Source organism: Choloepus didactylus, chromosome 1 (assembly GCF_015220235.1).
Source record: "Choloepus didactylus isolate mChoDid1 chromosome 1, mChoDid1.pri, whole genome shotgun sequence".
In the NCBI taxonomy this organism is placed as follows: domain Eukaryota; kingdom Metazoa; phylum Chordata; class Mammalia; order Pilosa; family Megalonychidae; genus Choloepus; species Choloepus didactylus.
The window spans coordinates 70,503,331-70,518,600 of NC_051307.1; the positions used below are offsets into that span (position 1 = coordinate 70,503,331).

At 35.7% G+C, this 15,270-nt stretch overlaps 1 protein-coding gene across 5 annotated transcripts in view; it reads right to left on the bottom strand.

The window, feature by feature from the left end:
* The window catches only part of CBLB (Cbl proto-oncogene B), a 234,641-nt gene that overhangs the window by 92,368 nt on the left and 127,003 nt on the right, over positions 1 to 15,270 (bottom strand). For all 5 annotated transcript variants that reach the window (XM_037835057.1, XM_037835056.1, XM_037835053.1 and 2 more), the window contains exons 6-7: positions 11,421 to 11,542; positions 2,750 to 2,887 (exon numbers count right to left, since the gene is read on the bottom strand). In XM_037835057.1, the coding sequence (XP_037690985.1) occupies positions 2,750 to 2,887; positions 11,421 to 11,542 (260 nt within the window). The remainder of the gene's footprint in view (positions 1 to 2,749; positions 2,888 to 11,420; positions 11,543 to 15,270) is intronic.

Here is a 15,270-nt window from a genome sequence, read left to right on the forward strand (position 1 = left end):
CACTTCCCTTTGTCCAGTATATGGATGGATGGATGAGTAGAAAAATGGGGTGGGGAGGGACTAAAGGAAGAATGGGAGGGACAATTTGGGTGTTCTGCTTTTACTCCTATTTTTTTTAATTCTTGCTTTCTCTTTTTCTGGTACAAGGAATATGTTAAAAAAAATAGATCAGGGTGATGAATGAACAACTACATGATGGTAATGTTATCAATGGATTATATACTTTAGATGATTGTATGGTATGTTAATAAATCTTAATAAAAAAAGAAAAATAATAGAGAGGCATATAGGAAAAATATATATACCTATTGCAAACTATATACTACAGTTAGTAGTACTTCAACATTCTTTCATGAACAGTAGCAAATGTACTATACCAAAACTATGAATCAATAATGGAGGGGGGGTGGTTAGGGGTATGGGAGGATTTCAGTTACCTTTTTTTTTTGTCTTTATTTCCTTTCTGGAGTAATGAAAATGTTCTAAAAACTGAAAAAAAATTAATTGTGGTGATGGGTGCACAGCTGTATGATGGTACTATGGGCAAATGATTGTATACTTTGGATCTTTGGATAATTGTATGGTATGCGAACAATCTCAATTAAAAATAAATAAAAAAATGAAACTAATAAATAATACTCAAAGACAAAAAAACAAGTATTATATACCATTGTGCTCATCATACTTCAAATATGTGAAAAATCTAGAAAGAATTCAGAAACAAAATATTAATGAATAACAGGGTGCTAGAGAAATGGTTAAAAGGTTCTATTTAACCTACAAGAGGCAATGCCACGATTACTGTCGTCAGTATTCACAGGTGCTGCTGATTACTGTGCAATGGCAATGAAGGAATAAGGAACCTTAGCTGGTTATCAAAATAAACTTCTTAATCACCTAGATCGTAAAACACTGGATTAACTACAAGGAGAGAACAGCTGATCCTGATGATAGGAACTAGATGATAGGAGAGTTTTCCTAAGGGTGAAAATATATATCTAATTAATATAATAAAATATACTTGAATCTAATCCATCACTAAAGTTCAAATTCAACTAGCCAAATCCCTATGAATTTGTGTGTATGTTTGTGTGTGCATTTGAATCTGTAAATTTAACAGTAAATTTGCAAAGGAATTTAGAGACTAGACTCAACTGACTATAATTTTCTTGACTGAGATTTGAAAAAGATTAAAGGCATCATAAGAAAACAAACAAGTTATGTCAAAATTACTTCACGTACAGGTTTGCCCACTCATACCCTCTATTTATGAACTAAAACTTTAAGGTACATTTTCTTAAAAAAAAAAGAATGCCTGAAATCATGGTGAATCATAGGCTACTGATGTGATTCTTTGATGCATTAGAAGTAAGATATAAATAACTAGAACAGCAAATTTAAGAAAATTTAAAAAATCATAATAAACACATATTTGGTACCATGGCTTGCCATTAAATCCATAGAATTCCTACATAACAGTTTGTTAGAATCCCATAGCTTAAAAAAGAGTCCCTTTCCTGTATTTTTTCTCTAACTACTTCAGAAAACATAAACATTAAATCACTGGTCATTCTAACTCAGGTGGACCTTCTTCCTGCTGTATTTCTTTTACAATCCATGCTGCCTTTGTCCCTGAGTTATTCAGCAAAGCAAAAGGCAAGAAATGTCAGCATGATGATGTGACATTGAAAATGAAAGGATGAAGAGAATTGTTTATTACTAAAATGAATGAGAAGAGCTAGCTACATTTACTGTGAAGGAGCCTAACAGATTGTCCAAACTTTGTGTATGGGAAGAAAGCCATTATTAATCTAAGAAGCAAAGCATGGAAAACTTATTTACTTTTAAATTTTAAAAAAAGACCAGCTTGTGATAAAATGTACTTAGCCACTGACATAAAAATTCTGCAATACAGATTTATTGTTATTGTGAAAAAAAGGGAAACAGAATATGAAGAGAAAAGGAAGGAAATGGATGGTGAGAGAAAAGGATAGGAATAAGAAAAAACAAGACATGAGCCAAAAGAAAAAGTAAAAATAGCAATTTGGTATATACATAAGGCAACAGAAGTCAACTATTTGAAAGACTTATCTCAATATACACACAGTTTTATACCTACTTAAAAACTACTTTTAAGTTTCAACTTCTCCTACAAAAAGCATAAATTCATTGTGATTGTGGATTTTATGTGTCAACATGGCTAGGTTATAGTGTCCAGTTGTTTGGTCAAACAAGCACTGACCTGATTTTTTCTGTGAGTGTATTTTATAGGTGGATTTGTATCTATAATCAGATGGTTACATGTACAGCTTATTACATCTACAATCAACAAAGGAGACTGCCCTCAGCAAAGAAGAGAGTCTTCTCATACAATCAGCTGGAGGTCTTAAGAGTCAGAATGAGGATTTCAGAAGGCAGACAGAATTTCTGCCTCTACTTCAGCAGCTCTCTCTCTCTGTCTACATTTCATTCTATATTCTGCTTCTCTGGAAAATTCTTAACACAGTCATATTGTAGTTTGATGTTTAAACTTATTTGATATAACATACAGTTGGAGTCTAAGAATGAGGTTACCTTAAAATGATTATTTTAAGGGTGAACAATAAGAACTAATGAGTATCCGTTTTTCAGTGTTGAAAGAAAAAGTGAAATCATTAGACTCACTAAACATTCTCTTCATCAAAAGCAGTCTCTATTTGTCAAATTTGTGAATAATGATCACCCTGAATCCCAGGATTTTCATACTTACAATCCTTCCCTGCTACCATCAATCAGGGCTTGAAATAACGGCTTGTTATGTGGTATGGTCTGTAAGATGTTGCCATCCCCTGTCACATAGCCAATGGCCCACTGTCCCAATCGAGTGCAGCTTAACCGGAAAATGTAGCTGTAGAACATGAGAAAATAATGTTTAATCACATTCAAAATGTAAGATAACTGCTAAACAATTTGTTCATATTTTTTTTTTAAGCAAAAGCATAATCATTCAGAAGTCCTGATAAAATTTCTTATCTTATTTTAACACCTTTGTTGTCTCCTTTTATCCATCTATAAAGGAAGCACTGATACATTTTATTTAAATAACACCAGGGTAATGTTAAGAAAAAAAAAAAAAGTGAAAAATCAAGTGATTTATTGCTATCACCAGTGGGGTGCTATTATGAAAATGTTGGTGGTAAAAAATGGCTCTGATATAAATCAGCACTGGAAACAGGACAAGTAAGAATAAAAGAAAGAAACAGAAATTCAATGTGTCCACCTCAAACAGAACTTGAACCAATTTCCATTGTGGAATTCAATGTTAATGTATAATATTAAAATTAAAATTATGTATTATTTCAATTGTTAAATAACTTGTTAAAAATACTTTTCCTTTCAAGCATTCCAGCCTTTCAACTTCAAATTAATGTCCAAAAAGAACTGAACTATATTAATGACAGGTAAAACTATATTATATTCATGGTTGCCATTTAAGCCTGTCAAGTACAATATTTTGCAACAGGAAGTCAAGAGAGTTCAAAAATATAAATCAAATGAGACAACTCCCTTAAATTAATCTCCAATGACAGGAAACATTGACTTGGCATAAATTTATCATCATTTATTCATTAATTTATCTATCTATCTACCTAGTTATTTCATTATTGCCTACTTTTCTTTAGTATATAATGGTTATACAGTTTTGGGATTTAATTAACTTATATTTAGTAGTGCAACGTGACTTCAATGTTCAAGAAAAGTGGGTCTTTAAAGAAAGGAAGAATCTGATCTTTAAATATTAAAAGATTGGTTACAGAATCTTTGGAAAGAACTTTTCAAGTATGTTAAAAACAGATTACCCTAGAAAGCATGAAAATATGATACCCACCTATCAATTAATGGCATCTATAGTCAGAATCAAATAAAATAATTCCACACAGACTTATGAGTTTGATGTTACGAGAAGTACCAAAAATAGAAGTCAATATAAATTAAAATTGGGAAAATTGTTATTAAACAATTACATTAACAAATTAGCATGATAAAATTCAAATAAAGTCAAATATTATATAGAAATCTTAAAAATGTGTACAATATTAATCAACAGAACTTACAGACTGTAGTATTGAAACAGAGAAAATAATTACAAATCTGCATTATTACAGTAATGTTTAAAGTAAGTCTATGTTTATTCATATATTAGGAATCTAATCTAATGCTGAAAAGAATACTTGTGAAACTGCTCAGTTTTTAATCAATGAGAGAGCCACAGTATGGCTTTTTAGAGCAATATCTTCCTTTCATGTACTTTTCTCCCACTCTGTTTCATTGGCACTATACTTTTACATCATTTACATCATTTTCCTAGTAGTGACCCTCCCTCTCCCAGGTCCCCACCTCCTAACTTCTACCCCTGCCCTGCATAAAGAGAAGTTTTGCTTTAATTTTTAGCACCTTGATCTCTTCAATGACATTCTTCTCTTAATCAGTAAGTTTGTTTGATATTGGGAGGATGATTTACTGTTCAAGCTACTCTTTAAGACTAAAAGTCACCCGGTGAATATTTTACCTAAATTCCCAAATGTTGACATCACCAGGTAACTAAATGGTTTTGCCAGCTGGATCCTGAGGAACCCAAATATCCTTGGAATAGGCCAAAGTATTTTCTTTAACATAAAGTCACAGGGATAAAACACATTAGAAGAGAAAGGACCAGTTAAATATAGATGTTCTTCAAATCAAATAGTTATTGAAATCATTTGATTTCTTTACTAAGAAAGTTTTCCTAAATACAGTCTAAATACCTAATGTTATACTTTGCATATTACATTTCCTATAGACAGATCATTTCATTTTTACCTAAAACTTAGTGGAAAAAATTGTCATGGGGCAAGTTGGGAAGGAAAAGGAGATACCTTGTAGAGGCACTATACTTGTATAAAGAGAATGAGACCAAGAATGATGAGAACTGGGTTTTTGTCTCCATAGTGTCATTAATTATGTCCATGATCTTGAACAAGCAAATACAAAAGGTTTTCCCAGTTTTTCTTATTATATTTAGAGGTTTAAACAAGATAATTTCCTAAATAACATCCATTTTATTTTTTTATTCATAAATTTCAATGATTCTACGATTGCAATCACATCATATCTTTCAAATCATGCTCCAGGAACAAAATATTTGATATGATGCCATTCAAGAGAGTAAAAATTATGCAAAAGCTTGGTCACAAGAGGTTCTTGAATGAAACAAAATGATCACCTGAACCACTGTCAACATATAAAATAACTGACCTGCTCTAACAGTCACAACGATAACTGACACTTCTTAATTTATACAGAAGACTTCCAACGGAAGACAAACTGTTTTCAAAGTACCCTCTGCCTCCTTTTTATATATTATACAAATTCTTAAAAAACAAAAAAAAAGGAAATTTTCATTATGATGGGGAAAAAAGGACTCAACACTATTGATTTGTACATGGAAAGACTGTTAAAGGAACAATACCAGATACATCACAAACTTTAATAACGATATTATATGGCCAAGGTAGACTTACAAACCAAGCAAATTCGTTCTTAACATGAAATTGCCTCTCTATGAGAAACAGGGTAGTAATGGTCATTGGAATGGGTTCTCATACTAAATGTGCACACTCTGAGGACAATCTCTACCATCATTACTGCCGCACCTAGCACGCGGCCTGCCACATGGCAGGTACTATAGCAAAAATGCCTGTTGAAAGCCTAATGCATTTTTAGATGTGATGTAGGGGAAAACACATTGAGCCAGGGAAGAGACATACTATCTGGTCCCAGAGTTGCTATTAATGAAGTGAGATTTCCTGGCCAAAGCCAGAGAGGCAGAGACGTCGACCAATAGTCAACCCCTCTGAGCTTCACTCAGAGAGGAAAATAAATCAAATTCTGAGGAATGAAGGAACATGAGGTATCATGGAATATGATTTCAAAGGCATGAAATTAGGCTTGATTATAACAATGAGCTGTACCATGTACTTAAAAGTATTTCTCACAGAGCCAAATTGAAAATATCTTGAAAAATACCCTAAAGCAATGAATATAAAACTGGTTTATTTTGTCTTCAGCACTATATTCAAGTATTCAAATATACACATATGATTTTGTACACAAATTCAAGTGTCATGAAAACAGTCAATATGTTAATGTCCACTCCAATTAGAAAATCAGAACTCTGAGGCTTAATGGATCCCTAAGTTCATCAAAAAATACGGAGTCCAGCCTCTAGAGCAACTAATAAACAACCAGGAGCAACTAGTAAATAATTTGGAACAACTGTTGGGAGTCATCCGTGAATGGACACACATCGTACACCAGCCTGGAATGGCGGAGTGGCTGAGATTGAAGTACAGGATCGTAAATAAAGCTCCGGAAACCCAGAGCCGAAGCCCCTTCCCCCTCAGACAGGGCAGGCGGAGCTGAAACACTGCTGTGTGAAAAAAGGAAACAGGTTACAGGGAAAGTAACTCAACCAAGCTCCAACTGCAGTTTTAATTAACACATTTGGGCTACTGAATACAAGCTACAAGCACAGACCAGGAAGGGAAGCAGATTCCTTCCAGCAGGGAGGAGGCAGGGCTGATGGGAAAAAAAATACATAAATAAATAAAAACAGAGACTTTTCAGAATACTGGAAGACGGCTATGTCCCAAGAAAACTGAGGGACTGGGGATTGGTTCTGAAAAGGGGCTTTTGCTCTTTTTCCATTTTTTTCCCTCTCATTCTAAGCAGCCCATTAGAGAAAGCCTCAGGCATCCCCAATTCCTGGCTGACACAGTCAAGTGTGGAGTTAACAGAGCCAGAAAGACAAAGCAGGAATTCAAATGGAGAAGATAATTCCCTTGGAGGTGCATCTTCCCTAAGAAAAGGAGGATGGGACCAGTTCAAGTGGCTGCCCTCCTTCAGAGAATTCATACCCCAGGGCCTGGGGAAAACAAACAAACAAATTGGAAACAACAACATAAGCTGGGCTTCTGACACTCTCCACCCCTCCCCAGGTCAGGGTCCACTGTGAATTAAAGGACCACACCTCTTTATACTTGTGGGGAGATGGGGCTGAAAAGCACCACCTGCTGGGCTGGATAGGGAAATCACAGAGTCTAGAGAGCTCTCGGGAAAGTCTGTCAATCTTCTAGGACCCACCCTCAGGGAACCCTCAACTCTGAATACACAGCAACCTCCTGAGACCTGCGCCCCTCTGGTCTGGGAAAATTGGATTGGGGCATTCAAGGAAACCAGATGCCTAGACAATAGAAAACAAAAAGTCACACCAGGAAAAACAAAAATATGGTGCAGTCAAAGGAATAAACTTACAGTTGAACTGAGATACAGGAATTGAAACAACTAATTATTAATCAAACAAATCTCCTAAGTCAATTAAAAAAATCAATCCAAAAATCAATTCAATGAGTTGAGGGAAGATGTGGCAAAAGAGATGAAGGATATAAAGAAGACACTGGGCAAACCCAGGAAGAAACTGAAAGCCTGAAAAAACAATTGGCAGAACTTACGGGAATGAAAAGCATAACACAAGAGATGAAGGACACAATGGTGACGTACAGTAGCAGATTTCAAGAGGCAGAAGAAAAGATTCATGAACTGGAGAACAGGACATCTGAAACTCTACACAGAAAAGAACAGATGGGGAAAAGAATGGAGAGATATGAGCAATGTCTCAGGGAACTGAGCAACAACATGAAGCACATGAATGTATGTGTCATGGGTGTCTGGGAAAGGGAAGAGAAGGGAAAAGGAGCAGAGGCAATAATGGAGGAAAGAGTACCTGAAAATTTCCCATCCTTTATTAAAGACATAAAATTACAGATTCAAGAAGAGCAGCAAGCTCCAAACAGAACAGATCCAAATAGACTTACACCAAGACACTTAATAATTAGATTATCAAATGTCAAAGACAAAGAGAGAATTCTGGAAGCAGCAAGAGAAAAGCAATCCATCACACACAAGGGACTATCCATAAGACTATACGCAGATTTCTCAGGAGAAAGCATGGAGGCAAGACGGCAATGGTATGATGTATTTAAGACACTGAAAGAGAAAAACCATGAAGCAAGAATTTTATATCTGACAAAATTGTCCTTTAAATATGAGGGAGAGTTTAAAATATTCTCAGACAGACAATGAGAGTTTGTGAACAAGATACCTGCTTTACAGGAAATACTAAAGGGGGCACTACAGACAGGAAAAGACAAGGGGGAGAGGTTTGGAGCACAATGTTGAGAGATCGTAGCACAATAATGTAAGTACACTGAACAAAGATAACTATGAGTATGGTTGAAAGAGAAAGGTTGAGGCATGTAGGACACCAGAAGGAAAGATAGAAAATAGAATGGGACTGTGTGGCTTAGTGAAAGCTAGAGTGGTCAATGATTGTGATAAAATGTACAAATATGTCTTTGCATGAGGGAGAACAAATGAATGTCAACTTTGCAAGGTGTTAAAAAGGGGGTACTGGGGGAAAAACACAATCAATGCAAATTAGAGTCTATAGTTAACAGTAATATTGTAATATGCTGTTTTTAACTGTAACAAAGGCAATATACCAAAGCCAAATGCCTATTACAGGGAACATAAGGGAGGGGTATGGGATTCTTGGCATTAATGTCGTTATCTGGCTTTTTTCTGGTATTTTATTTTAACCTTATCTTTTGTGGCTTTTTAGTTGCCATTTTTCCTCTTTTTCTTTTTCTTTTGTCTTTTTACTTTTTTTTGCCTCTTCCTTTCTTTGTGGCTGTATTTTATCTTATTTTTACTTTTCTTTTATCCTTTTTATTACTGACCATATTGCTATATTTTATTTAATTTTTACTTTTCCTTTATCCTTTTTTTTAATTCTTTTGTTTCAATTCTCTTTTTTTTTTTTTTTGAGAAATGAATATGTGTAAGTGCCAACTGCGGTGACAAATGCACAACCATATGATACTGTAAACGACTGTACACTGTTGGTTGATTGTATGGTATTTGAATATGTCCCTATAAAATTGCAGAGAATAAAAAATAAACAGAGGGACACAAGTGCTGGAGAGAACTCAGAAAGAGATGTATGTATTCACTATTGGTGGGGAAGTACAATGGTGTAGCCTATCTGGAGGACAGTACAGTGGTCCCACAAGAAGCAAGGTATGTAGGGGTTTCAAGGTCCTGCAACCTCAGTATGGGGTATATACTTGGAAGATCGGAGAGCAGGGATACGAATGGACATTTACACACCAATATATATATATATGCATAGTGGAAGAATTCACTATTTGCAATAGACAGAGGTGGCCTAAGAGTACACTGACTGATGAACAAAATGGTGAACTGTAGTGTATGCATGCAATAGAATACTAAGCAGCTACAAGAAGAAATGAACCTGTGAGACATGCAACTAAGTGAATGGATCTTGAGTATAACATTTTGAGTGAAGCACATCAGAAACAAAAGGACAAACATTATAATGCCTCACTAATATGGACTAGCTATAATGTGTAAACTCAATTTTAAGAACTGAATCTTAAGAGTACAACTTATCAGGGAAGTGTTTATTGTAATGGTCTCTAGAATATAAGTTCTTACAGCAGTCACATCTATTACTGAGTTGTAACAGTTTTCTCTAAATCCTGAGATGATGAGCTCCTTGTATAACCTGGTCAGTCTCCAGAACTGTGGGTATCTGTGTGACATATGAGACTCACAGCTAGAACTTGGCAGCTATGACTGTCAGCATTACCCCATACAGCCAATGTTGAAAGAGCTGAAAAAAAATTCAGACTTTAATTAGAGCTATGAACAAAGAGGATCTGGTTAGGACTAAGGCAAATCAGGCCCAAGGGTAAAGGACGATTCTGACTGGGTTTTAAAACTACAACTTATGTGTGAGACCAAGGGAGGAGATGTTTATCTGGTGCAGGATCTATGTTTTCTGTAGCACACTAGATAATTTAACTTGTACGATCAGTTTGTTTGAACACCATAGATGCATAGAGCTTTGAATGGGAAGTGGGATTTGGTGAGTTTGTTACAGGCTGGGGTGAAATCCTGACACATCCCAGAGTGATATGGGCAGAGAATAAGTGTATTTGTGCACCCCCTCCCCGCCCCCTCTGGGGAGGTGGGGAGAAATGCGGAGTGTTGGACTTCCCCACCTGGGCTATTGCTGATTTTCCCACAAACATTGAGGACTGCCAGTTTGGTGGGCCAAGCCCTCGATCATGGGACTTTCCCTGTGAGGTTAGTTGCTGCAAGGGAGAGGCTAAGCCCACTTATAACTGTGCCTTGGATTCCCATCCAGAAAGCCTCTGTTTCTCGGATGTGCCCCGCCCCCCCCGAGCCCACTGAGCAGGTGAACTCACTGCCCTCCCCTCTACATGGGATGTGAATTCCAGGGATGTGAATCCCCCTGGCAACATGGGAAATGACTCCTGGAGATGAGCCTGGACCCAGCACTGTGGGATTGAGAGGATCTTGACCAAAAATGGGGAGGAGAGATGAAATAAAATAAGGTTCCAGTGGCTGAGAGATTTCAAATGGAGTCAAGAAGTCACTCTGGAGGGTATTCTTATGCACTATATAGATACCACTTTTTAGTCTTTAGTGTGTTACAATGGCTAGAGGGAAATACCTGAAGTTGTCAAACTGCAACCCAGCGACCTTGATTCTTGAAGACGATGGTATAAGTATGAAGATTGCATAGTGTGACTGTGTGACTACGAAAGCCTTGTGGCTCACACTCCCTTTATCCAGTGTATGGACAGATGAGTGGAATAATGGGGACAAAAATTAGATGAAGAATAGGGTAGGATCAAGGGGATGGAAAGAGTTAGGGGTTTTTTTTTTTGCTTTTATTTTTATTTTGGAGTAAGGAAAAGTTTCAAAAATTGATTCTCGTGAATGCACAACTGTATGATGGTGCTGTGAATAACTGTAAACTGTGGATGACTGTAGGGTGTGTGACTATATCTTAATTAAACTGTATTAAAAAAATAAATGAACAATGGGGGGAGGAGGCAAATGGGATATTTTGGGTCTTCTTTTTTATTTTAATTTTTATTTTACTTTTCGGAGTAATGAAAATGTTCAAAGTTCGACTGTGGCAACGAAAGCACAATTACATGACGACACTGTGAACAACTGATTACACTTTGAATGATTGTATGTTATGTGATCATATCTCAGTAAAATTGCATTAAAAAATATAGAGTAAAATAGCCCCTTTCACTGTAGGAACAATAAGCTTAAGTAAAAGCACATGCCATAATTTAATGGATTCAATTAAGAAGCTCCATTTTGTTCTAGCAGTATTTGTTTTCCTTTTCCCACAGGTGTTACCGATTTACTTAGGAATGACCACAGATTTTTAATATTTAGACACATCGCATAACATTACTGCTAAAAAGTCTTACCTTCCAGGTTTGGTGCTGTATTTCTGTAGCCGTGCTTTAACTTCATCATATGTGAGAAATGCCATGTAACCTGGATGTGTTACAGCTAAGAAATTCCAATTCCGTAAAATGGAGCCCCAAGGCTGGAAATATAAATAAAAAGTAATATAAATATAACTTGCAAATAAAATATAAAATATCTACAGAATATTGACTACAGATTACCTACCAATCCATCATTTAACACACTTGAAAAATTCTCCTGAATATTTTTAAAGTTAATATTAGCATATGTGGCTTAGATCAACCTTTGTTATCAAACGGCAAACATGCTATACCTTATGCTCTTATAGAGGAATATAAGAGCAGAACAGATTTCTTGGGGATAGAACATGAAGAGCAAAAAGGAAAAGCAGCAGATAGATTCTTCTCAACAGAGGCTATTTTCAGTACAGCACTGTGATAATTTTGAAGCATAAATCACATTATTCTTCTGTTCAAACCCTCTTACTTTGAGTATACATAAGGACAGTATAGGATTTGGCCCTCAGTTCCCTCTCTCCCAACTGCTTCCTCTCTAGCCACACTGGCCCCTTTCTTGTCAGCTTGAACACAAAAGCATTCTGCTCCTCAAAAACTTAGCATCTGCTGATCCCTCTATCCGAATTCTCTTTCCCTACATATCCACAATTCCTTTCTCCAAATGACATTTCATCGAGAGCTTCTCAGACCATTTTATTTACAACTGTTGCCTCCCACCACACTCCTTATCTCCAGATGTGTCTGTTTTTTCACTATTGTACCCTCATCATCTAGATTAGTGCCTAAACCTAATAGAAGCCCCAAAAATATTCATTACATGAACAAAGGAAGAAAGAATAAAGGCAGGGATGAGCAAAGGGGTGAAAAACATAGGGGTACATTATCTGACAGACCTAGATTAAAATGTGTAGTCCACCAACTATCAGCTACTATGTGACCCTGAGAAAATTATTTAGGCTTTTAATCCTAATTTCACTCTGTGAAAATTAATACAAAAACAGTACCTACTTCATAAACTTGTTTTGAAACTTACATGAAATAAGTGCCTAACATAGTGAATGGCATATTGTAGGTACTCAGTAAAATTAAATATTATTATTATTACCATCATCATTATCATTATTGGGATTCTCATTTTATTGAAAAAGAAATCACACCAGAGAACTTAAGTGATTTGACAAAGGTTACCACAAGCTCCGTGAGGGCAAGGCACACGTTTCTCTGGCTCACTAAAGGAATACCATCATCTATACGGTGTCACGCACACAGCAATCAGGCAGGAATACTTGTTGTTAAACAGATCCTCTAATTAGTGACTTGTCTAAAAATCCTTGACTCCTAGCCTACTGTTCTTTCCATGGTAACATACTACTATATTTACATTCAGTTTATCTTTACATGATTATAAAATTAGAAACAGCTTAGTGGGTTATATAGAAATCTTTCACAAAAATATATACATACATTACATACATATATATACATATATATTTGTCTTGTATAATTCTCTCTTTAATCTGATTAGTTGTCCTACCAGTTGCCATGGCAAGAGAAAAAAGGCAGTCTGTGCTAGGCAACTTTCCTTGAGGGTATAGATGAATCATCTCTACAATATTTTTAAAGCTGAAGCTACATTTATTCCAAGGAATTGGCAGCATACTGTATCTGATATGCCAGATTATTAACTCAAATCTTCTATATAAAGGGAAAAAAACATTTTAAGTTGACAAGTTAAAGTTGTAGAAATAGTCACGCTAGACATGGATATTGGTATAGAGTTCCTGCTTTTACTTGTTTTGAGACGTGTTACTCATTATTGTTAAGCAAGTTTTATTTACCAATTCTTCAAGAATTATATCCTTTGGGATGCGGATAACAAAGGAAATAATTATTTAGTAATAAAGAGTTTTTAGCTTTTCTTTTAACATAATGGGGAAAATCTTCAGGGTATTTCCTCATCACACTGAAAAATCTAAGTGGGTGAAAAAGGAGCTCTGGAGAACACCAAAATGAGAGGTTCTGGCTATAAATTTGAAAAAATAAATGTTTTTAATTTTCTGCTTAAGGCATGACTCAAAACTGCATAGAACAATACCTGGGAGGATAGCAGCATATATAAAAAACTGAAAAAAAAACCCTGCAATTACAGGCATTGCTTTTGTTTTGTTCTGCTTCTCCCATCTACTAAGGACAAGGATGGAAAAGAATATCAAACAAATATTTGGGTCACTTCCATTAAAGTTCACATAAATTAACGGAAGAGTTGTTTTAAAAAACACTGGACTTTATAGAGCCAATGCATGATCAAAATACAAATGAAAAAAAATGAAATTGGAGTTTTGAGCCAACTGCTACAGTATTTAGCAAGCATTTCTTAGGACATAATCCAGAGGGCCAGCTTCTCACTGCAAAAATATTTATGTAATAGAAAGAGTCTGTGTACTGTTTTTCTTGTGAATGCAACCCACTCAAAACAGTCAGAAACACGTGGTAGTTACGTTTTTTTTTAAATGCTTTTTTTCTAAGTATTCTGCCAACTAATAGCTTAAAGAAAGCTAAACAAAGTGCTTTGAAGAACTATTTTTGCAATTTCTTTTTAGATTAAAAGAAAACTTTTCACACACACCAACAAAAAATCATTTGGAGATTTCTAAATGACTCCAGAAATTAATAAAATGAATTATGGAGACTAGTTCCTCCGTTCTCCCAAATGCTACTACTTTCAAGAATAGCCATTTACTTTACAACTTATGTAGGAAGAGGGATTTTGGCTGGTCTGCCCAGAAACTCTCTTCCTTGCTACAACTGATAACTGTCCTCTTTTTGTCCTCCCTATTCCACTGGTACTATATATTCCATATTCAGTAGGATATTTCCCAAATCATTCCTTCTTTATCCTGCTACCCCTCAACTTAGTGCCCAATTTCTCAACAGCCCAGTCTTTCTCTAGTGGGAAAATGGAAGGAGAGGAAGAACAGCAGACCCAGAGAGAGGGGAGAAGCAGAAATCCTGTACTTCACCCCATTTAGTACCTGCCAATCCCAGCATCTCTGCACAACCTGGAGAAAAGAAAGAGAAGGTTAAGGGAAGCAGAAAGAAGAGGAAATGAGGAAAGTAACTACTGCAAGACTCTCTGATGACAACCCAGAGTTCTGGGTTGGATTTCAGGATGAGGGAAGAAAGGAAGAAAGGGTGAGTTTCCAGCTTTTTTATATCTTTCAATCCCAACACAATTCTCTACTTCATCTCCTGACCCCCACTGACTCTTCTTTCAAACCTTATGGTAATTTCTGTACTCCAGTCCCAAACCCTGAGAGTGTACCTTACCCCCTTTCAGATTCTACTTTGCAAACCCAATAATTTAGAATTAGAGAAATTCACTGGCAACTAATTGCTAATATCATGGCTGCAATAGATTATGTGTTCAGGCACTCTGAATATTAACACAATTTCCTTTTTGTCATATAGAATAAATGTGTATAACTTAAGAAAACTGTTACTTAATTTTTAAAGTTGCATAAAAAAATATCAGCAAAAGTCAGTAAACTTACTTCTCTGTTTTAGAATCAATTTTATTAGATGTATGATTGCAATCAAAGCATTTGAGTAAAAAGTATAGAACACAATGGAAGTGAAGAATCTCAGACATACAAAATACAATTAGCATTCTTCAGCAATGTCTGTAATTATGTTTTCCAAGTGTCTAAGCATTCTTTGGGCTTGCAGGTAAGATTTTGATTTTGTTACCTGAAACTTTTCATAGCAGCTCTACTTTAAAAACACTGTTCTTCTCCCATCCCAGTGAAGATAAATAAAATATACAAGACTT